The sequence below is a fragment of the Coturnix japonica genome, chromosome 5 (genome assembly GCF_054131305.1).
Source record: "Coturnix japonica strain WE chromosome 5, WE-NBRP24, whole genome shotgun sequence".
In the NCBI taxonomy this organism is placed as follows: Eukaryota; Metazoa; Chordata; class Aves; order Galliformes; family Phasianidae; genus Coturnix; species Coturnix japonica.
The window spans coordinates 11,646,534-11,671,884 of NC_140667.1; the positions used below are offsets into that span (position 1 = coordinate 11,646,534).

Consider the following 25,351-nt stretch of genomic DNA (forward strand, 5'->3'; position numbering starts at 1 on the left):
CTTGACATTAGGATAACTGGTTACTGGACTTCTTCCTCTGCTTCTAATTAGTTTGGGAAAGTTCACAGATATACTTACCACTTACCTTGTACATGCCAAATACACCAGCACAACATTGCTAAGGGTAAGCTGGATTCCAGGTTTACAACATAACTGTGCAACTCTTTGTCTCTGAACATTTAGCTATCAACACATATAGCATGAACTAGTAGATCTTAGCGCCCCTAAAAATACTGACTCTTTCACAGGTAAGAAAAAGTAATTTTTCTTCAAAGTCAATTCACATACTGCTCTTGTTTATAACTAAAATTTATTCAAAGTTATTTACATAATTAACCAATTTATAAATCAGTTAAAAATGGAAAAACAAGTTAAAAACATGTACAAGTAAAACAGTAAAAAGTTAAAACATTTTAGACGTAACACACTAAAAAAAATTAAATCCTTCCTGTATTTTTCCTTCCTCCAGGTATACTATATTGGTATTAGCTATCCAAAATTGGGATGCTAGCTAAGAATAAGATGGCATGCTAATGCTGAACATAAGTACACTGAACATCTTTCACAGTATTAATACTATAAAATTTCAGTGACAAATGATTAGCAGGACAAAAGAATTCCTAGCTTCTCTATCGCAAAATTATTAGAAAATTGAGTGTGGGTAAAGAATTAGAGGATCTTTAAAGGCAATTAGTGGTGCTGTAACTTTTCAAGTCTTACAACTTATCAAGTCTTAATCTTCTAGTCATACACAGGGAAGCTCACAACAATTACAGTGTAAGGTATTACCATCCACTTCTAAATTCACAACTTCAAATAATATTTCACATTCATACGCTATTATATCAAGAACATTTGTAAGCTTCAAAGAGGAGACAAAAAACAAATGTACTTTATTTTAAAGTTTGACAAAATACAGATATTTCCAGTAAGTGGGTCTTATAAAACACTGCATTACTGAGAGAGACATCTTTAACAGAATAATTTAGCAGAGGAAAACAAAAGTCACTGTTCTCACTTGCTTTCCATCAGTCCCATTTGAAATATGGATGAAGTCAGAATCTAAATCCTATTTTTTTTCTTGCAAACATGAAGCAAAAGGCTTTTGGATGTCTGTGATTTAACACCTACTGCTACATTTCCTTCAGAAAAGCTTCTTACAAGGTTTCTTGGCACATCCTGTTCTTGCTTCAAGCTCTTTGTTTTAATTCCTAATGAAGAAAGACATTATTACAAACAGAAGACATTCATCCAATAAAGAAACAGAATTTGGGCTATCTGGATCTCCTTTTCAGAGTATTCCTAAGATTTCTGACACAGATTGTTAGCCCTTACTAAAAGACAGATTTTGATATGCAAAACATGTGGATCAATCCAAGCTCAGTCAACCAGGTTCGCTATTTGCTTAGCCAGTCCAACAATATGACCCTAAACTTAAACACAGAATGTTCCATAAAGAAAAAGGCCCAGTGATCATGAAAATCATAGAAACGCCCTGGTTTTCTTGATCTTTAGTACATACATAGCAAAACTAAAAAATTAGCTTTTCATCTTTTGAGAAACTTTTTTGTACTCAATTTGGATGCTACTTTTCTTTCTAGGGACTTAGTGGTGCTTCATTCTACTCCTATAATGCACATTTTTGGCAGTAAGGTGTACTTTGTGTTCAGTTAAACTTTGAAAACGTGTAACATATTCATATAACATATACAACATATATTCATGTATAACATATTCATATCTAATTGTATGTCCCACAGCAGTTCTCATCTAAGAAGAAGCTACACACTGACAAACAAGGGTAATGCCTGTGACAAAAGCTACATGATTGCTCTATTGCAGGTGCCAAAAAACCAAGCATCATGAACTCAAAGGCAGAAATTTTTGGAAAGTAGAAAACAAAAGGCTTATGAAAAAAACTGAGGTTATTGTAGTAAACTTCCATGGAATACAATCTGATACTATTATAAACTATGTCTGGAGCAAAGTAACTCCTAAACAGTGATTTAATTTTTTCTCCTCAACTACTGCACTGATCCAAAATAGTGCTCAAGTATACATTATAGAACACTGATCTCTTTAAAAACAGTACAGAATCACCAAATGAGGAAAACAGTAAAGAACTGCTATCAAGTTGTTAGATTATTTTAGTTTGATGAACTACAATTGGCAAAAATAAAAAAAACATAAAAAAATAAAGTGGTACTAGATTTCAAACTTTAACCAGCAAAGAAAGTTTTTGGTGGCAGCCCTCAGCTTTGTAAGAAGGTTTTCTTCACCAAGCTTACAATAATATTGAGTTTTCATTAGTTACTATCCTGTTCACAGGATGTTCAGAATTATATTTCTTATTATATATTGTATTTATTATTAAATTCATAGGTATATAATTCAAACCAATACTGATCAAAGAAGCATGTGTGCTAAGTCACCTGAACTCTGTGCATTAACCTCAAATTTGAACTTCCTACAAAAACTTCACTGCCCACACAGTGTTTTGACACTTACCTGACATTTTGGGTACTCTCAATACTCTGTTGTTTAACAAGATTCCTTGTCGGGCACGTTTTGGAGAAACTGGGTCTTGCAGATTACCTAAGCCAACATTTGATGTAGAACTGGAAGAACAGCCAGAGATTTTGCTCTCAGTCATGTGATTAAGCTATATTAAAGCAAATTTATTCTTCCAAAATATAAAAAAAAATTAAATAGCATTATCTAGTATCGGTAGTTCACAGCTAAATAAAAGAATGAACTTATTTCTCTATGATGCTCATATATGGGAACAATTCTTCTTTTCTTCCTCTTTAAAAAAAAACAATTGAGAAGAATATTTCAGCTGTGAAAATGAGACTTAACATTGCTTAATTTTGAAGTGAGGAACACATGACATTATCTCCTGGAAAAACCACAGAAGTCAGTTTGATGGTCATTAAACACCACATGATTACATTAAGAAACAGCTTTAACTTAGGTGCAACACCTCTGAAGTGACTTGTTCAAGGAATGCACACTGATCAAACTTTTTACTGCTACAGTAGTTGTTCTATAGGCTCCAACAGCAGTGGAATCTGTGGCTTCTCTACTTTCCAGAGAAGCTGCAATAAAGATACTATAGCTTCAAACTCACTAAGAAGAAGTGTATTTTATGCCTTTTAATATGATGGAATTAAAGTCTACAGGGAAAAATATGAACCTATCTGTAATCTCAGCCTTACACGCTTACCTCACTTGAATCCCTGGTTTCACTCTTGTAAGACTGCCTCATAAACAAGTTCATTCTTTTTGTGTCAAAGTTTCTGTGCTTTAACCATCCCTCTAATGGGATTGTATTATCTCTATTTATAGTCTTCTAACTTGTACTAGTGCTTTTAATAGTTTTCTGAAAATATATAGCAAGCAGTGAAGACCAAGGTCTGTCCTGTATCTGCCCTATGATCTAGTCACATTACTGCTTCTTGGAACAGCATTACTATCTTATTAGCCTAAGCTCTACTTAGTAAAAACAGTCCCTGTAATCTGACTGACTTATCTCCTAACAGTACAACCATTTCTAATTATATTAACAGCATAGAGAATGTCTGAAATCTATATTCTTATTTTCATGTTAGTAGGAGATGAGCAACTGGGGTGAACAAATGCAAACATGTAAAGCATGAAAGAGAATGGGAAAAATAACAAAGATGAATTGAAAAGAGACCCTTTGATAAGAAAGGACTATCCTTTTTCCTGTGACAAATAAGTAGCTTTCACTCCTTCATAAACACCGAGAGAAAGGCATAAAGAGTTTTAGTCAAGAACACTCCTGGAGCTTGTCTTAAAACATATGCCTTAAGATCAGAGAAAGCAGGCCCCAAAAGTTCAGTTACTCTTCCTTAAGGAGAACTGAGGCAACATGTTCTGTTTCAGAGAGCAAATAAATTATTTTGTTTAACTCATAACTGTCTGAACAATTGGAAGTGCATAACACGCCTCCTTCCTCATTCCAGAAGGAAAGTATTTAACAAGGTAGTAACAATTAGAACATTTTATTTTTCCAGGAAAACTTTCTATTTCAATGATACTAATAAATAGTTCTTTAAGTTTCTTTCATTCCCTGAGACACAGCTGTAGAACTTGTTTCTAATATGTCTTCTAAAATTGTTTCAAGACCATTAGGTGGCGGCTCCACTGGCTGCATAGCAGAAGGTGACTTACGCTATGATCTATTAAAAAGTTGCACCAATTTTTGATCATTTGAGGAAAGAAAAGGGAGCCGTTTCATCAATACAGACCTGACAGGTTACCCTCAAATACGTTAAGTAATTTTAAACAAAAAACAAACAATAAGCAACATGACTCCACTTAGTCCCTTTGCAGTTGCAGCTTTTCTGCCACTCCCACCAAACCTCTTTCCAGGTCTAAATACAGAACTGATGAAATGGGAGAGAACAACCAGAACAAACTACAAGAATGAAGTCATAACTCAGAGTGGAAGTGAATTATTAGAAAAACAAAGGAAATGACCACAAGTATTGTCAGTATTTTCTCCACTTTCCATTTTGGCAGTCTTATGTCTTCCAGAGAAAGCACAACATTTCCAAATAAATTAGATTCTTGGATGATGACAATTTCCTTTTTTCAGAATTATGTGATATTTTTCTATTGAGTCAACAGCAGATATAGAAGATATGCTGGTCTATACTCATTCTACTAAAAAAACCACAAAACAGAAACATCTAAACTAAAAGCAAGCTAAAAACCATTTTTCTCAATTAATTGAGAGAATTATTTGATTTGTCAAATATTTGAGTCAGAGCATCTCATACGCAGATTTGGATGACTTACATCAGATGCTTTTGAATTTGAAATTACACCAAAACTGTAGTAAGAACAAGAGAAATAAACATAAACTCATTTAAATGGAACTGCAGGAATTAACTTTCACCTTATGTAACACTATAATGCGATGGAAAACAACAATGGTAGCGGCATAGCAAAGTCCCAGGCTGCAGCAAGAGAGGAGAAACTCAAGTGCAGCAGCAGCAGGTGCAGAAATAAAGGAAAAAAGCTGCTTACCTTTGGAAGACCTGTTAGGCAGGAATCTTCAGCAAGCTTCCCTTGCCTCTAGCGCCAACTCTCAAGGTCTGGGAAGGGTGGACCCTAGCTCTAGACCTTCTTGTCACTCTGGTACATTGCTTGCACCTGAACTCCCCTGTGTTGGCCCTGCCTTCCCACCAAGTGCTCAATCACTGCTTCAGGCCACAACTTGCATTTCTGCTACACCTTACCTTAGCACCTTTCGTTTTCTCTCAGCAGCTGAAGTCATTGCCATATACGAGGGCTTCTCAAGTACTGAAGCAGGATTTCTGTTTTTCAAGGAAGCGAGACCAAGTCTGAAATAAAATGATTGTACTTTATGAAATCTATTCAGGAGAGAAGGCAAATAGAACTGCTGACTTAATCCTCATTTCTTATTACTAACATATCATTGATTTCAAATAACAGCAGAATTGTATCTGATGCTAATTAAAATCGAAGGCTTGTTTTTCAAAGCATTAGTTAATTTTACTTGTAACCCTTACATCAATGACAAAAAGATAGGTTCTTAAAAATAAATAGTATTAAAACATTTAGGAAATAGAAACAAAAAAATACCTTTGAAGAATGCTATTGCTGCATGGTTGTGGCTCCTTTGCAGATGAGTCAATAGATATTGCATTTGTTTCACTTGCACCTTTGCTGAGAATTACTGTTGAGTCCATTCTATCTTCATCACACTCTATGATAACATCACATGTAGAGTCTGTAACAGTGGGTTTTCTCAGCTGAATACCTGTATTGCATTCATTCGTTTCCTGAAGGCCCGCCAGGTGTAATGCTTGTTTTAACACAGTCTGTGAACAGCTGCTTTCTGTTTTTCTGCAAGATTCTGGTGTATACACAATAGGCCGAATTTCCTTGCTGAGAGAATCCTCCAAATGACAAAGGCTGTAGTGCTTGGATGCAGCAGGACTTGGAGTTTTGACTGGACAGTCCATTAGCTTTCGCCTAGTTTGTTTCTGTGGTGGCACTGAAAACTCCACTAGCTGTGTATTTTTCTTCATTTCCCATGACGGTGTGCCAGAACTTGAACCTGCACAATGGTCAGCAGTTGGTTAGCACATTCACCTACCTTTAGCACCTAAACAATGCTTTTTCCCTTCTATTCCCTTCTGAAATATGTTTATTAGCAAAAGATATTAGCATAAGTTAACAAAAATACTATTTATTTCATCTACATATTAATTAGATCATGTAACTTTTATTACTTCTAATGCAGCATTGTCCAGATGGCAGCATTTGTTCTGTGGCACTCCAAGTATTATAAATATGCATAGACCCATATAGTTAATCCCAGAGATATTACAAGTAATCACAAGCAAAAGATGAGACATTACAACAGGGAATGGAAGAGTAAGAGTATTGAAAATGACAGCATTACCATGACAACTCTTAATTTAAGATGGTATCATCACAGTAATCTACAGCTGCCTCCTAAACATGGCCATTTTTTCCTATCAAGTAACATGCAGGAGAACGAGCAATTATTATACAAGAATGAGTCCAAATCTGTTAGAGGGAAAGAAATCCTTTAACATTGCAAATGAGGCAGTAGTGTTTTAGAAAAAGGCAAACATAGCAGTTGTCTGAATTTTGTTAATCTTGATACATCTACTCCAGAAAACTAAACTATTAATTTAAATGACCAACTAACCCAAACACACTTAGAAATAAAAAGCTAAGCAATGCAGCACCAGTTGGCCATTGCTGTGATTCATCCTGATTTGTAGCATTTTTCAGGAAGCGTCAAAATATTTTTATTGCCACCTACTTGAAAACAAAAGCAATCTTAAAAGCAAAATGGAAAAAACTCTTATTTAAGTTTTCAGGGAAGGAGACTGATCTAAAGACTGTTGAAACAGCTAGTCTAGCAGTGACTTAAGTCAACCACAAGTAGTTAAATGCAGAAAATTAAGTGTCAGAGAGGGAGGAAGTGAGACAGACACACAAATCAAGGGCTGAAGAGACCTGCCAGAAAACAAAGTGCTTCTATATGCAACTTTGCATGAAAAGAGCAAGAAAAAGGCCACCATCCTTAAACACTTAAACATGGACTGGCCCCACTTCAGCCTGTAGGCATTATATCAATCGGTTACCCTTCCTACACTCCTAAGCAGTAACTACATTGTAGAAAACTAAGACAAAAACCACTCATGCTTTTAAATTGCTCAAAGTTACTCAGGAATTAACTACAGTATTCATTTACCAGTGTTAAAAATATCCCTAAAACTCCATACTTTTTGCTCCAGAATGAGAATTAGTTCAAACTTCCCAGGATGCCTAACTTCACTTACATCATTATTAATGTGCTATTTTAGTAGTTCAATAATAATTCTTTGAAGGGGAGAAAAATTGATTCAAGATATTGCATCTACCTCCTGCCTGCCCAAGTTTGATTTCTTACAGAAGTGTGAATGAATCTTTCTCTGACTGTAGACCACTTCTCATTACTGTTGTAAGTCGCTGTTTAAATCCAACCTACTGTAGACAAAAAACCTTAAGAATACCGTTTATTTAAAATCACACTTGGGAGTTTTCCTTAGTATATAAAAGCCTCACTGAATAAAAGCATTCAAAAGAAGGGAGATCTCAGCATTTCCTAGGCAGTCACTACATACTTTGAAACTAGACACAGCATATGATAGGTGCTTCATGACCATCTAGAGATGATAGCTAATTAGATGAAATAAATCAGAGCTGCGAGGAAGTAGAGGACGATTTAAAAACTACCATGAATCCTAAACATGTTTGGTGAAGATGGAGCAGGTAGTACCAAAGCATTGTCAAAGCAGCAAGTAAATTAGATGCAATATATATGGCACAAATCTATTCTGAATCACCAACATTTAATAGTGAAACCATGTAAAAATAAACATCCCACACTGAAGGGCTCATTTTCAGTGAAAACGTTTAAACGGAGAACATAATCTTAACCAACAATTCCTAAACAATAAAATAGGTTAAGCGAAGCTAAGCTACTTATGAGTTTCACAGACAATTACATGAACAGTAACAATTCTGTTGTGAAGTTTTCAGCTTTAAAAAGAAGTAAAGTTCAAGCCTAAGAAATTTGCTTGACGCAAAACAAATGGAATTTGAATGCTTATTTATACATAGATGCATTTGTGCATGCACCTATTACAGATTGCCTTGTTATACACAATGTATGCAAGGGGTTTTTTTTAAACAAAGCAAAAAATGTATATTCCTCATATTATTACTAAACTTAGCCTAATGTATTGTCAATATACTCCAGATGAAGTGCAACAAAAAGTTGACACAATAACTTGAATGCAATTTGTGACACTATCAACAATGTTATGCTTCATTAATTCCTTGATTAATCAACAAAATCCTGCTTCATTAACTCGCTCCCATTAATGTTGGTTTTCTGAAAGAACAACATTCTCCATAGAAGACATTCCATACCAGCCTTTCTCCTCCAATTTTTTTTTTTATTTTCTGGTCCCTACACACAAAAGTAGTTAACAGAAGATCTTATAGCCTTAAATAATAAAAAAATAAAAATCACTATATAATATTGTAACTTAGTCTTTGAAATAACTATCCATTAGATGTTTTAAAACAGATTTTAAAATATTTATTTATTAAGATTTTTTTCCTCCTGCTCATCTGCATCTGCAAGAGCATGTTTCGGGAAAAAGAATGGTTAGAATTCTCTTCTTCTGCTGTTGCATTATGACAGAGTTTCCAGTTTCAGAAAGTTTGCTTACTGTAAGGCAGTGAGGTTTTGCTAATGTCCTAAAGGTACTAGGAAGGAAGTCTGATGGGGAAACATTTTGGTGAGAGAGAGTGCCAAGTTTTAGAAGCTTCTTCAGGACTGAATACTGGAAGCATTTTTATACTGGAAGCAATTTTAAATTAACCGTAAATGCAAGCATTTAAACCATGAATGAGATAGGTAAAGAACATAGAACTATTGCCAACATTAATAATTTCTTGAATTTCATCACAATAAACTGTAATTCACACTGTAATACATTTACATGAATAGACAATTTCAACAATTCCACATAGGGCAAATATAAGCTGTTAGTCAAAATCCAGACCTATTTTTAAAACCTAATTATTTCTGGAATTAAACTCAGAGCAAGAAGTATTAACAACAACAAAAAAAAAAAGCATTAAGTCACTCATAAAAAAAGGAAACAACAACATTCCTAACAACATCTTCACTAAGTTCAACAAGCCTGCTCCCGCAGCATTTCTTCACATAAGAGGTGCTCCAGACAGACCTCTGATCATCTCTGTGGCTCGCAGTCCACCCTCTAGACATGCTTCAGCAGCTCCATGTCCTTTGTTTCTTGAGGATCACAGATCCAGATGCAGTTCTCCAGATGGAGCCACATGAGGGCAGAGCAGATGGGGACAGTCATCTCACTCTCCCTGCTGGGCACCTCTTTGGATGCTACCCAAGACACTGTTGGTCTTTTGTAGGTGCATACTTCTGATCCGTGCCCAGCTTTTCACCCACCTGGACTACCACGTCCTTCTCTTCAGGGCTACTCTCAGTGAATTCTTTTCCCAGACCATACATGTAGGTGGGATTGTCTAGACCAAGCAATCCAAAGAATAGCACCTTGCACTCACCTTGTTGAAATTTACTACATTTATATGGGCTCACGTCCCAAGCCTCTCTAGATCCCTTCTTATATTCCTCAGCTTGAATAGCAGATGCATGTTCAGCCATGCTAGTTTTCTGCCTCTTCTTACTTTTCGGGTCCTTACTCCATTCTTTGCCAGACCCATCTTCCCTGAGATCACAAACTCAACTAGAGCACGGTCACTACAGCCCAGACTACCTTCAGTCTTAACCTCTATAACAACCTCCTCTGCATCAGTGAGCACCAGGTCCAGTACCACTTCTCTGGTTAATTTTTCTAATACCTGGACCAGAAGGTCATCCTTTGCACACTTCACAATCTCCTGGATTCACAATCTCCTGGATTACTTAGAGCCTGCTGCATTGTTCACTGTTCAGCTGGGCTGTTTGTTGACATTACCTTCTTAGAGGAGCCCCTCCAGATTTTTCCCCAGCTGCCTTCTTAAGTTTCACAGTGTTCCCTGGCCTGCCTCAATCACTTAGATGTTTGTCACAGAATCCTTAGTTAGAATGAGACTTTAAAGGTCACCTAGCCCAACTCCTCTTCAATGAGCAGGGACATGCACAGCTTGATCAGGTGCTCAGAGGTCAGTCCAGTTTGACCTGGAGTATCAGCACTTTACTACCATCATCCTAAAAGCCTATTACAATCAAACCAAACCATCCTGTTCTAGTTTCAAATCAGCTCCTTTTTCCAGCACAACAGATCCTGCTAAAGAATCGGTCCCCTTGTTTCTTATAGCCTCATTTAGATACTGAGAGGCCACTACTAAGTCTCTCCAAAGCCTTCTCTTCTTTAGGGTGAACAGCCCCCAACTCTATCTGTCCTCAAAGGGGAGGTGTTAATCACTTGGACCATCTTTGTGCCCCTTCTCTGGATGTGCCCTAGCAGGTCCACATCTCTTCTATATTGAGAACTGCAAGTCTGGATGAAGTACTCCAGAATGAGTTCTCAACAGTGCAGAGTAGATGGGCTCAACCTTCCCAGACTGAAATCCAGTTTAAAGAGTAATTGTCATATTCCTTTTCATATATTGTTATTCTTACCAAATTCAATCAATTAAAAAGTAAAAGTCATCCATAACTGAGCAACCCCCACCCAAACAGTGTGAAGTAGCTTTTGTCATTAACTTTCTTTACTACCTGTTTATCAGTAGAAAAAGTAGTATTAGACATTTGCAAAAACACAAGCTAATATGAAGAACAATGCAATATTTACAGAATGAGTCACAAAAAAAGCAAGTAGAATTAATGACAAGAGAAATGATAAATTGGGCTAGATCTAATTGATGCAGAGGACAAAGTAATGGCCAAGACCTGTCTTCTGGAACTGATGTTAATACAAGCACATAAGGGGAATATTTCTGGAAACGTTCTAAATTAAGTCTGCCAGGTTGTTCTGCTAAAGCAAAATCAAATATTAATGTATTCATTTCAATAAACATTTCTGAGCAACCAATGATTGATCCAATTACTATACTAATCATACATTTTGATTCTTTTAACAACTGACTTGTGGAATTCCGCATTGCAAATGAGGTCTGGGGAATGAATTTCATTTCTTTAATCTCCTCGTGACCCAAAGGCACCTCACTGCAAAGGTGAGTTTAACAATTGTTTTGCAGAAACAAAAAAAGCAACCCTAAAAAAAACCAGAACAGCTGTGAGCTAAAAGGCTAAAATTCAGGCTGCATTGTTGTGGGTCCCAGTGGTCAGGAATACCATTTTACACCGCATGAGAAAAATACTCAGTCATACAGGACAACTGTGAAAAAGCTGTTCAATATATGAAGAATCCTCCCTGTAGACAAGCAGCATGCTTCTTGCATTTTTAATGATTCTTCTCCTCTGTGCAACTACATCCCAATTTTTCCTGTCATTCCATATAATAAATTGACTTCACTTTTGGATGTTTGTCAATGGGGGAAAGTAATGGATACTTCCCCCTCCCCCCCCCCCCCCCCCCCCCACTGTAAATCAATTTCATTCTTTCATTGCTAATGCAAAGTAAGGCTTCCGGAAATGGGATGCCTGAAACAATGCCAAGATCTTTCCTATTCACAGAAACAACTGCAAACACCAATCATAGCTTTCCACCCATCAGTTTATGCTCTGAATCCTGTATGGCTCTCCATTAAACAGCCACAAACAAAGTCTTAATCCATTTTTAAATGAAGTTGCATGGTTTTCCTAGTGTGTACTTAACCTGATGGAAACAGTCAAGTTGATCATAAATTTGGACGTTTTAGATTCACAAAAAAACAATTATAATGTACAATTAAAGTTAAAAATAATGAGTGAAAACAAATGTACATTCATAAACTGTTTTTAAAAGACATTACCTATTAATAGTATGGTTAAGAATTTATGGAAACACCATGTTAAGGCTTCCAAAAGAACACAAGCAGAGAACAGGATCTGGAACTGATGAATTTTCAGTCATGGAATAGAATCATATAATCATTAAGGTTGGAAAAGACTGCTAAGTTCATCTAGTCCAACCATCAACCCACCCCTCGACTATACCACCAAGCCAGTCATGTTGTAAGAACGTGATTTTTTTTTTCGTACTTAAGAAAACAAAAGTACCAAGGATGTATAATCAAGTACTATAGATAACGAATAAATTCAACGGAAAAAATATTTCTTAAATAATTTAAATTGAACAATCTGCAATTAAATCAAAATGTTTCATTTTAGGATAAATTTGAAGCTATTTCGTGTTACATTCAAAAATCCTGCAGTGGTAGAAGAAAAATAACTCCAATCAGAAATTAGGGACAGATTCTTATATCCTGTACAAAACATTCCTTTAAATATTATACATACAATGCATTAGTGTGACAAGCTACATAAACTGCAGCAAAGCCTACCAGCTTTAAGTAGTTCTCGCTGAACATTTATTGTCTTGATAATTTGACCATAGAAACATGTTGAAAGAACAGCTAGCCTTTTGATCTTGTTCTTTCCCCCTACAGCTTTATAGTATTTTAAACAAAGGAGAGCTTTTCCATATAAGAAAATCTTTCAGTTCTACACATTACTAGAATTCAAGACTAGAATTACTAATTTCATTAATTAAATTACTTCTAATTAATTACATTAAATTACTAGAATTCATACTTTGAACTTGGCATTATTATTTTTTTTTAGATTCTTTTCTTAAGTCACTTATTATCTTGACTTACTTCTTTAGTAAGAACATAGTTAATGGAGTAACCCATAAAAAGTTAAGGTCCTGCTTTCTTGACTTTTCTTGATCTACAGAACTGATTCAGCCACATCAGATTTCCAGAGTCAGCAATTATAATCCAATAGGAGTTAGTGGATTTAAAGCATTTTAATTTATGAGAAAATACTCATCAACAATTAATTTGCATTTCAAACATGTCGAGGTTCCCTCCAGAATAGCTGTCAGCAAAAGATAAATGCATCACTAAAAATTGAGTTCCTGCAATCAGTGCCTCATGTTTTACGATATGCAGAATTAAGCAGCATCCTTTAAGCACAGATGTTTGTGCATAATGTTATTCTGAAAATGTATTTACTATATGTAAATACAGATAACTTATGGATACTGCACACACCCTTAGAAACAAGTACAACAATTGTTGTTAAAAAATAAAAACCATTGCCCCCTACTTACACTGTGGAAAATAAGAATAAAAACACAAAAAATTAGCTGCTTTGCTCCTTCCCCCAATAAGGCTGCACAGTTACATTATAGGTGAAATATGGATTTTTATACAAGAAAAATCAACTGCTGTGTAACACAGCTATATATACATATATATTAGCACAAAAACCCTACTGCCTTCTCAGCATCTTAAACAAGTGAAAAAATAGCGTGATAAAGGTGCGCGCGTGTGTGTGGTGATGGGGGAGAAATCTGTAAAATTCTTCCTTTTTATTTGCTCGCTAAGATCTTAGATCAGTTCCTGCTAACATTTGCCAAGCATACTTCTGAAATGACTTGAGGGAGAAGGAACTGAATTATTTATTTCATCTTTAAAGGAAAAACATACTTCCTACTTCTGATTGGGACGCTGACTTTCTACTACTTTACATTTACCATGCTAAAGTGTTTTTTTTCTTATTTATGGTGTTTTTTCTTTTTTCTTAATAGTTTTATTAAGTTTTATTAGTTTATTTCTGCAAAAGAGCAGTTATTTCCATAGCATAATACCATGTAATACTTCCAAGTATTTTTCAAGTGATTTCAAACACGTAATGGAAGAAGAGCTATTTCATTGCATTTATTCTGTGCTCTGCTGGAATTTCTTCAGTCACTTTTATTTACAGCTGAAATGGATTAATCATTTTCCATCCTCATCATCCAACATGTCAGAAATGACAATGTAAACACTCATGAGATTTTAGGAAAGAGCAGAAAGATTAAAATAATGTAGAAATTATAAATACATTAATAAGTAGTATTTTTTCCCCTGAGCAGAGAAATACACTTTAGAACTTAAATTCCTTAAGCAAAGTTGATTTTGATTCCAATTCCATTTTAAGTCTCAAGTTCTCAATACAGAGGTATCTGGTAGACATTTTTATCCTGTACAGTTATGCCTACAATTTTCTGTAGAATTACAGCCACCTGCTGAACAATAAATTTTATAGCAAGAAATTCCCCCGAGGAAAAAGCTGTTCAAGAAAACTTATTTCAAGTTAGCCCACTGACTTATGCTGCCAACGGGAGAGAGGTAGACTCTTCATGAGGAATATCAGGTATTGGTGATTTATGTGAGGACCCTAGGAGTATCGTAATGCATTTCTACAACAAGTTTAAAGCAAACAGAAAGAGCACAATTAGATTAAGAGACAAAAACCATGATGAATATCCAATCAGAACTTAGCATATCCTTTTTTGTTACGTCACCTCCACTTGAAAGAGGGTTCTTTCTAACTGGTTTTCTCCTGCTTATAGTAAAAGCAGGAGATGAAATACCTATTTTTTCTTATTTCCTTTCACACAGAGTAACAAAAATAAAAACAAAGATTTCTATGAACATCTTTAAGGAAAGACACCATTCACAGGTGGAAAGAAAAAAAAACTCTCAAAAATAGCATCCATTTACTTAGAAAGCCATACAGTGCAACATTTAGAACCGGAGAATGTCTACTTCATTCAGATCTGCAAGACAACCATTGAATTTGTCTACTGATCCTATAAGGGTGAGAAGTTTATGCCTTAAAAGTTCCAGCAGAATTCATACAGTGATTTTAGTGTTTCTGAGCAAGAATAGATCTGGAGTAGCGTTTGATGAAAAGCAGAACAGAAATAGAACTCCACAACAAAACTTGCACTACTATAAGTAAGCCACAAAAATCCAGACTTATGACAATATCCCACATATGACAAGCCAATCACTACAATCAATATTTAGTTACAATTTATAGAGTTCACAGGAAAGGTATTTGGATATAGCAATACATCTTCCCTTGATGCTCAAGCAAAAACGAAAAGATACCCAGTCAGTCTTGGACCTTAGTGAATCAGTAACACATCCATAACACAAGTACTACCTAGCAGCATTGCTTCTTGCTTGCCTTTCATATTTACAAGACAGACAACGGGAAAACTGATTCTGTGCGAGTCTTGAATTCCTAATTTGTAAAAGGTTTAAATAAATTCACATTTTCCTTCCACAGTCAGACTGACACTTTCACAAGCCACCCATTCTAAGTACTATTAAATAAAATGAGATTATGCTAAACATACAAGTTTCAGGCAGATAACTACAATCAAAACTATGAAGGAAAACAGCCTCTTCCATTCTCTCCACAAGTGTGCTTATCTAGTTATATAAACAAAACATGATCTGAATCAAGTCATTTTGTGAGCTCAACTGCTAGCACTTAAAATTCTAGTTCTAGCACTGGAATCAAGATATTGCAGTGCTTGAATTCTCAAAGGAGTTTTGACAGAAACACAATAACACCTTCAAGTCTTTTACTAAACAAATCTGCTTTGTTGTATGTATAGCTGGAATAATACAAGGGTATAGTTGTAACTACATAGTAAACGGTTAGCCAGAGGGTATCTAAGGAAAGACTCACCAGTGCTGAGGCTTTCAATTGAGATGGATGCTCACCAATGTTGAGGCTCACCACAAAAACCCCACAGAGGAGTCTCTTCCTCCAGAAAGAGATGCTACCTTAGTGGTGGTCAGCCCTTAAATGGGCTAGGAGAGGTGGAGTCAAGCTCCACCCTTCTGGGAGCACACCTGAATTACCTTCACCTGTGCTCCTGCAGCTGACCTGTCTCTTGCCTCAGATGGTTAATCAGAGGCTTAGTGTGATCAACAGTTTCCCTTACTTAGTAACAGAATAAACAAACCAGGAAACTAACTTTAAACTGTATTCTCTTTGTTTATAAATAGATAATTATAAATACAACAAGAAAGTAACTATTTACTTTCATTTCATAAAGCTTTACAAAACAGATTTTCATTAGCATCCTATCACAGAAGCAACACAGATACTATCGCTTATGACTACTGTAATTTTCCCAAAGATTGCCAGCAACCTGTGATAATATATCCCATTCCTTTCTGTACTGGAATTATGATTGGAGCAGAGTGAAAGAATGTTATCTCCCACTGAAATCTGCTGCCCTCACCTTAAGAAGGACAACCAAGTAAGCCACTAACTGCTTTTAACTTTGCTGAGTCTCTGACTAGCAGGGGCAGAGCCCTAAGTCCAACATGTCAGCTCTTTCCTTCTCTCCTCGACTGCTAAAACAAACAGTTCTATACCTTAAAGAAACAGCCCACACAATACAATCAGACCTTATCTGCACACAGCCAAACAAACAAGGTCAGCGCTCTGGTTACGTTCAACAGCAATACTAATGTGTTAAAACTGTGCATGCATTTGATGAAAACAGAGCAAAAAAAGAACTTGGGCAGGACAATTCTCAAACCCAGAATAAGCTGAATAACAGAAGAAAGCTAAAGAAAGCATGGAACTAATTGCAGCGCTCCAGGGTTTACTGCTTCTCCATGTCAACTAGCTTTTGAGAAGCACAACAATTATTAAAAGCTTCCTTTTTGTTACCTATGGAGATCTTTCACTATTACGGTTTATTAGCCTTACCCAGAAAGCTCCCGTGTGCTGATTGCTGCCTATCCAGAAGAGAAGATTCAAGCACTGCACCACAGCAGCTCTGAGATCCCATTCATCATCCCTCAGTACAAATACTCCAGTGCAACTTTAGATTTTTTCCCCAGATAGCAAACAAGAACAAACAGCTGTCTAGAGTTATGGGGAAGTCATGGGGTCATCACCACACCGCAAAACAGTCAGTTTCACAACGAAAACACTGAACCCTTTGATCCTTCAAGAAATAAACTTAGAAGACTTTGTACTAAGTTGTTTCCAGGTCAACTCAAAATGGGCCAAATGCGCTTCCCTGTTAAAAGGTATTACTTTGTACTGAGTAACTGTACAAGCCACTTAATTTTTAGAATCACTTGGAAATAATATAATCGACACGTTTTCCATCAACATCATGTTAGAGGCTGAAATAGATAGGTTAGTAATGCTACAAAGTACCTAGAAACATTGATGCATGGGACACGTTACAAGAAAAAAAGGGAGTTATCTGTTAGAGCTGAGCTATGAAAAGTGTCTGGGTACTGAAAGAGTAAGCTTATTCCTCTTGTCTAATAAGGAATGGCATTCACTTGTTTTTACAGAAAGTGGCCCTGAATCTCAGTTTCACATTCAACCTCAGTATTAGCAGAAGTGTGCATCCACCATTATATTGAGACACAGCTTTTTCATGAAATACTTTAATATTTCCAACAGAGAAGAACTTAGTTATTTACTTACATGGGGTGTTTTGCTTGTTCACAAGTTGTGGGAATGCAAAGATAGCTGACACATCCAGCCCACAGTTTTCTTTCTGTTCCTCACCTCCAGTCTGGTCAGCCCAAACTACCGATTTTTGTCTTTGAATCAGCTGTTCTACCTCTCCATATTCAGTCTCAGTTGCAGTATTTGCTAACCCAGCTTCTTTCAAAATCAGATATTGCTTGCGAAGAACTGGAAGCAAAGCATTTAGAACTCTGTAAAACAAGAAGATAAATGTGACTGAATCACAACTTAGCTGGTCTCTACTAGCACTGCTGCCACCACTAGTAATTCAAGGGTTTTTCCTTGTCCTCCTCCACTCTTGAGATCTGCAACATAGTGCTACATAATTCAAGAAAATTAAACTAGGAAAAAACATCCTTGACTAAGTCAACTAACTTTTCTCTTCTCTGTAAGTACTTTCCAAGCTTAGCTTTTCCCTCAGTGTTTTAAGATTTTCAGTTCTTCCCCACTGTGTCTAAGATTCCTCAAATGGTACAACAAAAGTCATCATATACTTAATTTCAGAAATACGATAAGATGCATGCACAACTGCAAAACAAATTCAAGTGACAGAAGTTTCAGAATTCTATCTGAATAAAGGAATTTGTTAGCTGTTGCCACAGTTGCAAGACTAAACTATAGATTCAAAAAATAGCCAAGGGGATGCATAAACAAAAAATAGCATGAAGGGAAATTTTGAAATTACAGAAATGGAAAGTGTTTAGCTTTTGGCCTTAATGGCTTGTGTATCTTTTTATGTAAAGCTAAACACCCTTTCTTCAAAGGATAACTAGAAGAAAGTTATTTCTTTTTGGAAATATTTCATTATATACATTTTAAATATATTTACTGAAGACATTTGTGATTACTCCTCATTGCATTTCTCACACCCTGAACGCTTCTATTCAGCAGATATTTACCTGCAAATTCAGCCGTTTTGTTTGCAGTCTGTCCACATATATACTGTTTAATTATAATGTTCTTAGTACAGGTAGAAACATTTAATTCCCTGCACTGTAGACATGAATACAAACGCAAACAATTAAAATCAGTGCTGTTCAACTTAAAAGTGGGGAAAAAAAAAAAAAAAAGATTTCATGGCCTATCAACAATTCCTTAAAACCAAACAGAGATAGAAATGAAATAGAAATAAGTACTGGGCAGTGGCTGTAGTTTCAGATAAACAAAGAATGACATAAAACAGAAATCTAATTCTGAAAGAATTTCTGAAAGAAAACAATTCTAATCTAGAAATAAAAGTGAGCAAAATCATGCTTCTGATTTAAATAAGTATCAATTCTATAGCTATGTATTCCAACGTTACAAATGCCAAAATGAAAGTTTTAAATAGGCCTCACGTGAAACTGTACTTACTTTTCTGTCTGCTTATAGTGCTGATCTTGAAGGGACAATAGAGATAACATGTGTTCAATCTGGGCTTTCAGGTCCTTAACTTCCAGGTTTAAATGGCAACACTGAAGATCTTCACGCAGTTCCTTATGAAATTTGCAAGGAAAAACAAACAACTATACATCAAATTATAAGTGAGAAACTGAAGCATAAAACAAAATAATCATATTAATAGGTGATCTACTGAAATGTAAAACTAAAATGGATCAGTAGTATCGTAATAAATTTACTGTAGCAGATAGGTGTGAATTGCTTGATTTTCATTTACATGCATAAATGTTTTGTTAAATTCCTTCAGTGTTGTAATACAAGAATTTTACAGAGCAGCAGCCATGGATCAAGATAAGGACTTCACAGAGCAGCAGCTATGGAGCAGGATAAATAGCATGAGAACCAAGGACACCTCTAGGAAAAGAATGCATGTCTCGTGGCTTTGAAGGGCAGTTTTAGGGTTGTTATTGTAGTAGCTTTCCTACAATTAGTGTGTGTGATTTTTGAATGCCCTTGTCTGACTGCTAAAAAAGTATGGCTTTTCAGGCAATAAATTGATGCATCTATATTTAACCATATTGGTGCATGGCTGTTTTTCCTAGCATGCTGACTTTTTGCCTTCAGGTTTACCAACACTTCAACAAAAAGAGGAGTGTGCTCTAACTAGCTTTAGGAGTCCAACAGGCATGCATGTATTTATGTCTGCATGGCCAAAGATACACTTGCTTCTTTTCCTGTGTACTTGCTCCATATTTGTATTTCAATAACTGACTGGAACAAGTCTTAATATTCAGTCATCTTCCTGTGATGTCATTATTTTATTTGTAATACTTTTAAATCCACTCTTACAGTACAAAAAAATTTTACTCATCCTTATTATAGTACAGATATTAAAATACAAATATTCTATTATCTGAGCTATACAAGCGCTCATTACACAATGTAATTTGAGCCAACCTAATTACCAGCTAAAAATCAAAAGGCAGGGAGAAAAAAACCCAACCCTTCATTTTCCTCATCTTTTTCTTCCTGTACATGCTTTCATCCCTTCCCTTCTGCCAGCTCTGGTGCTCATCTGGGACTGCATCAAACTCAAGTTGCTAAAACTTGGAAGAGAGCTTAACACAATTTCTTCTCTGCTTCTCACCCCTCTCGCAACCTTGAAAAGAATGTTCTTGGTTTGTTTTTCTTTTTGGCCAAGACAAAAATTAGGTTAGGCATGCTTAGACAAGCATTAAAACCTACTGTGAAGGCAATAACAGAAGCACAGGGCAAGAAACAGAATCAACTCTTTAGCTGCTGTCTTAAGTGCTCAACCATACCATTTATTTACCTTTAGAATGTATTTCTGCAGGTAATCATAAACTTTTAGAAAGAATAATTGTACAAACAATGTGGTACCTTTAAGGTAAAAATCTAAAACACTGGGTTTCAAAACCACTCTGAAAGAATTAGTCTCAGTCAAAATCATAAGTGAGATGGAAAGAGAAGAAAAACATATTCTTGAGTCAGATGTTGGCCTACAACGCATGAAATCTGCCCTTGAAGTGAAAGGCCTCTTACCTTTGGAATACAGCTCTCTTGATCCAGGAGGCGCATTTCATTCTCAACGCGATGCAGCCAATTGGTATTTTCTTCAAAACGTTCAATCTTCTCCTCTTTCTTCTTCTGTATGTGTGCACAGTAAGTTTTAAGCCTTGCAAGCATATGATCCCGCTTACAAGTGGCCTAAAATTGAAAAAGACATGGTGTTTAAAGCAGCAACTTTCGTATGATATTTTCCAGCATCTCTCTGCAAAATTATTCCATACACTTACACTTAACAGTACACAGCAAATATTTTACCTTTTGTCTAGTTTAATAAAAGTAAAATAGCTCATTCTCCTTATGGAGCATTACTGAATCATGTGTAAACATTCCTATACTTTTTTGCTAACTTTTCAACATGTTTAATTCAATACCTGGTGAGCAGAACACAGAACCAGCACGGCAAAAACACCTGAGCTGCATGTGTGCTTCAAGCAATGACTAGACACTGGACGGAGCTTCACTTAGCAGATAAGGCAGTGTGAGGAAAACGCGAAGAGATCAAAGAATCCAGAAGCTCAATGTGAGCTCCACAGGGAAAGTACCAAGAATTAAGTATCAGACTACAGTAACAGTAGTACTCAACTACTGCTGGTTCCCTCTGTCCAGCAAGGCCAGGGCAAAGCTTTTAAGACTGCTGAAGTAGAGAAAACCAGATGATTTATTTTGCATTCTTGTCTTCAGTTTTTAAATGGTACAGAAAAGGCATGTCAATGAAGATGGCATTGACAATATCCTACCATTTGACAAACCCTTCTAATACCTCCCAAGGAAAAAAAAGATGTGACATTATAGTAATGAAATAGAAAAAAACCCATCAATTGACTGTATTAGAGGGCGTGACTTCCGAAGCACATTCTCCTGGCCAAGACACTTGGCTCCTACTCTGTTTTATGACTGCATAAGTTGCATGAGATGGAAAATTGTCACTCCCAGACTGAAGAACTGGGATACACTCAACAAGTAATTTCAACATGAGCAATTGCGGTAAGCAGAAAAACTGAAGCCGTGATGTTAATGCTTTCCAGGAATACACTCCTTTTAAAGGAGGTAAAAACCATAGTAAAGCATCCGGAGAGGAGGATTTCATGTCTAATGCGCTCTTTAAAAGCCTATAAGAATTTCAGCGTTTACCATATCTTAAACCAAACACTGGAAAGAACAGATTGCAAGGCTGATAAAGAAACCTTTAAGATACAGAAAACTGAATAAAGACTTGCTTATACTTCTTAAGGTTAACACTACTCTAGGAATGGGAAAATAGAAAGAAGGGTAACAAAATGGAAGGAAGAGTATGTAAACAGGACATTTGGGAACACAGTGCTTGAGTTCTAGAAGGGCTGGAACTCAGAGAAGTGAAAAAAGGCATGATCATTCAGGACTGACCAAAGTTCCACCAACTGAACTGTTGCAAAAAGGTTTGTCACAGAAAAAGCATTTGCAGCAGCACAGATTAAGGGAACAAACTTGAATAATTTCACAATGAAGCAAAAAAAAAAATTCTGATTTTAAGTTTTTAATCTGAGGTTTTTAAAGTACAGGTTAGAAAACATGCTCTACATTAACTTGTCTAAAATGATTATATGCAGTTAGTGAGCATGAACAATTAAATGGAAGATGTATCTAGCTTTAGAAGACTCTTCCTTTAAAATCATTATTTCAGAAATATAACCGCAGCCTCACAGTACGTTTCAGAGAGAAGGGCCAGAGACTGTAAAATGTGTAGAAAATACTTGGAAGAACAGAAGCATTGTAGTCTGCAAGCAATCAAATATCTGGGTTCCAAATTTAAATCCAATATGCTCCAACCAAAACGGTCTCATTTAATTTTACCATTATTGTGACCTACTCTTGTTAGTAACTTTGGCATTGTACTTATAGAACCAGCGATGCTTGCCTCTTAGTCACATCTGTAGATTATCTAATGGCAAAAACAACACTGGAGCACTTCAATGCGGTACTGCTAAGATGCAACAAAGAAGTTGAGTCAGCTCATAAGAGACGTGCATGAAATTGTGCATGAACACACAGCATTCAGTGCAACATCAGTTGTTAATACTTAGTCGCAAACTCTTGAGTTAAATTTCAAGGCATTTATGCACAATTCTGGGTCACGTGACTTTGCCCATAAGCAACTATTCAGAGAACTTTCTGGTGAGTATTGGAAACAGTAAGAATCTGTCTTGTTTAGCCCAATGTGAATGTTTTTCTTTATAGATAGGATTAGTAATAACACATGGATTCCTCAGCTTCATAACTACTTCTATAGCTGTACCATCCATACATCACCATACTGGTTTTGGACAAGACCACGAGTCTCCCAAGGCATTAAGTAACTATGACACTCCCACCCATAAAAGATTAAGCTAAAAAAAGTTTACACAATTAGCAGTAACAAGCAGAAACATACACAGTTTATGTGACATGAGGAAAAAAAGTCTGATGGTTTCTGTATTAGTTAGAAATATTAACTGAGGGTTAACCATACTGTCCCATATCAACAGTATAAATAACAAAGCACTAGCTAACTGTTTAAATTACATAAACACTTTAGGATTTAGACAACTCACCTTCTCTATTCTTTCTTCAGAGCACATCAGTTGAATTTGTTCATGATACTGTTTCTGGTAATAAGTCTTCAGCATACTGACTCTCAGCTGCATTTCCAGCTTTAGGTATTCTCCTCTGATTTCCTCACGGTTTGCAAAAACATTTTTAAGAATTTCTTTGTATCTATTAAAAGTGAAGCATCACAATTAAGATAAGCAAGTGAGCTACTAATTCCTTATATATACATAAATATATATATATATATTTGTTTAAAGGAAATCCATCCTTTATTTTGGGAAAGTATCCAATTCAGGCTATTATAATATAATAAAAAAAAATAAGAGAAAAAACCTAACATCTACTATAGATGAGCACAAAAAAGTTTCAGTGCACCACTAATGGCTCAAATTCAAAAAGGGATGCAAAGCTTTCAAGGCTTTTTCAAGGTTTCAAGGCTGTCACTAAAATGAAGCTTTATGTTTATGAAGATAACACTGGGACTCAAAACAAAAGACATCTAGAAACTCTTCACAGAAATCCTTGCTCTGTATTCCAAAGATTCTCTACTTTGTGCAGCAATTAGTTGTATATAATCAAATTACTGTTCCCACAGACACACAGCTGCCTTCTCCAGAAAAGGAAAACTGCACAGGAGTCCACATTCGATCACTTTTGCCAAAATTCTGTTGTACATTTTAAATCACAGATGATGTAGATCAGAATATGCATCATTCTTTAACACCTATCAGACTAACAGGGTAAACCACGTGATAGAAGATACTTAGAAGTTACTCCAACTAGACTTAAGTCTAAATGGTCTCAAAAATCTGCTTATCCCTAGTATGCAATGCAAATTAGAGTAACAAGAATAAGGAGAAAGCCTAGAAAGATTACTACATTGCAATATAAGTTTCTGTGGTGGTACTTTCTTCCCTTCAATTCCAAATACTGCAAGTGCAGTCCAGAATAGCTAAAAAGATGCTGCATATGTCAGTCACAACACCAAAGTATTTCTCACAGACAACATTTTAACACGCAAGCGTTCTAAAGATATACAAAAATTGGATTGTTATACATTGTTTATTACAGAGCATCATGAAATGCTGTCCAGTTACTATAAAAGTGAGCATATGCTCAAGTAGAGAACAAGCTGAAGTGACATTCTTGCCACATAGATTCTAGTAAATGTATTTCCAAAGCAGCAACTTCTGAACAAACTAAAGTGTTTTATTCTATTTTCTTACTTGCAATTTAAGAACAGAGCAACTCTATTCTACAGTTTCACAAGCTCAGGAGTCTTGCCCAAAGTTCTCCAGATAAAGTTATTTTATTGATATAAAAATCTGTACAGACACACAGTAAATCTAGGAATATTTCTTAAAGGAATAAGATATTCTACTGCAGAATGTGACTGCTCTTACTTTACACTACTACTATCTATACAAACAGTCACCCCTATGAGTGAATGTTTGCACAAGTGGATGAATTTTTTGTCTCCATGGTATCCATAGAAACATGGTCCCTCCCACCTGCTTTGGAAAAACAGCAGAGAAGTGATGGCAAATTCTATTCATTTTAACCGCAGTAAAACTCTGCAAACAATTTAAGTGAGCTGCAGAACAGGATCTCCTCCTGTAGTCCATATTTATCAGGAACTATTACCAGCAATTAGTGGTGAATTATCCTTTAGTATAGTTAAAAAAAAGCAGTGTTCCAGCTATAATATCAAGTAGAGAAGCCTTTGCAAAACTCCTGCTTATCTCAATAAGTATACTTCTCTTTCTATGAAGTAATCTCCCCTATTCCTCACTTAAAATTGTTAGAGTGAACATATAAGCACATGCAGATTATGGTTATCTCTGGACTGCCTAGTTCAGAGCTCACAAACCTATGTATGGGTGGCAGTACCAAAGCCAGTGTCCACTGTCTGCATCAATAGGCTGAAGACCTGAAAGTCTGGCAGACATAACTTCTATCTCAAATCAACAGAAAGCACAGTAATGATCTTTAGGTTTGCAGAAGCAGGCAGCATAATCAGGTGAACCTCTTCCAGATCAAACTGGAAGACGTTCTAGAACACCAACTGAACACTATATTGTGGTTAAAACTTTCTACTTTGTGCCAAACAGAAGGGAGAAAGTAGCAGAGTACTGACAGAACCTGTACATCTGCATGGAAGAACTGATCATTCACATCATGAGTAGAATCAGTGTGAAAAGATCCTCACATGAGGAAGAAAAT

At 36.0% G+C, this 25,351-nt stretch overlaps 1 protein-coding gene across 3 annotated transcripts in view; it reads right to left on the reverse strand.

The window, feature by feature from the left end:
• Window positions 1–291: 291 nt before the first annotated feature.
• KIF18A (kinesin family member 18A) overlaps window positions 292–25,351 on the reverse strand; it is a 41,217-nt gene continuing 16,157 nt past the window's right edge. For 2 of the 3 annotated variants that reach the window (XM_015863449.3, XM_015863450.3), the window contains exons 10-17: window positions 23,131–23,293; window positions 20,537–20,701; window positions 18,947–19,068; window positions 17,549–17,784; window positions 5,638–6,115; window positions 5,271–5,375; window positions 2,509–2,618; window positions 292–1,211 (exon numbers count right to left, since the gene is read on the reverse strand). In XM_015863449.3, the coding sequence (XP_015718935.2) occupies window positions 1,063–1,211; window positions 2,509–2,618; window positions 5,271–5,375; window positions 5,638–6,115; window positions 17,549–17,784; window positions 18,947–19,068; window positions 20,537–20,701; window positions 23,131–23,293 (1,528 nt within the window). In that variant the 3' untranslated portion in view covers window positions 292–1,062. Of the gene's footprint in view, window positions 1,212–2,508; window positions 2,619–5,270; window positions 5,376–5,637; window positions 6,116–17,548; window positions 17,785–18,513; window positions 18,587–18,946; window positions 19,069–20,536; window positions 20,702–23,130; window positions 23,294–25,351 lie in introns of those variants that run through there. The other variant, XM_085550007.1, reaches the window with a different exon arrangement.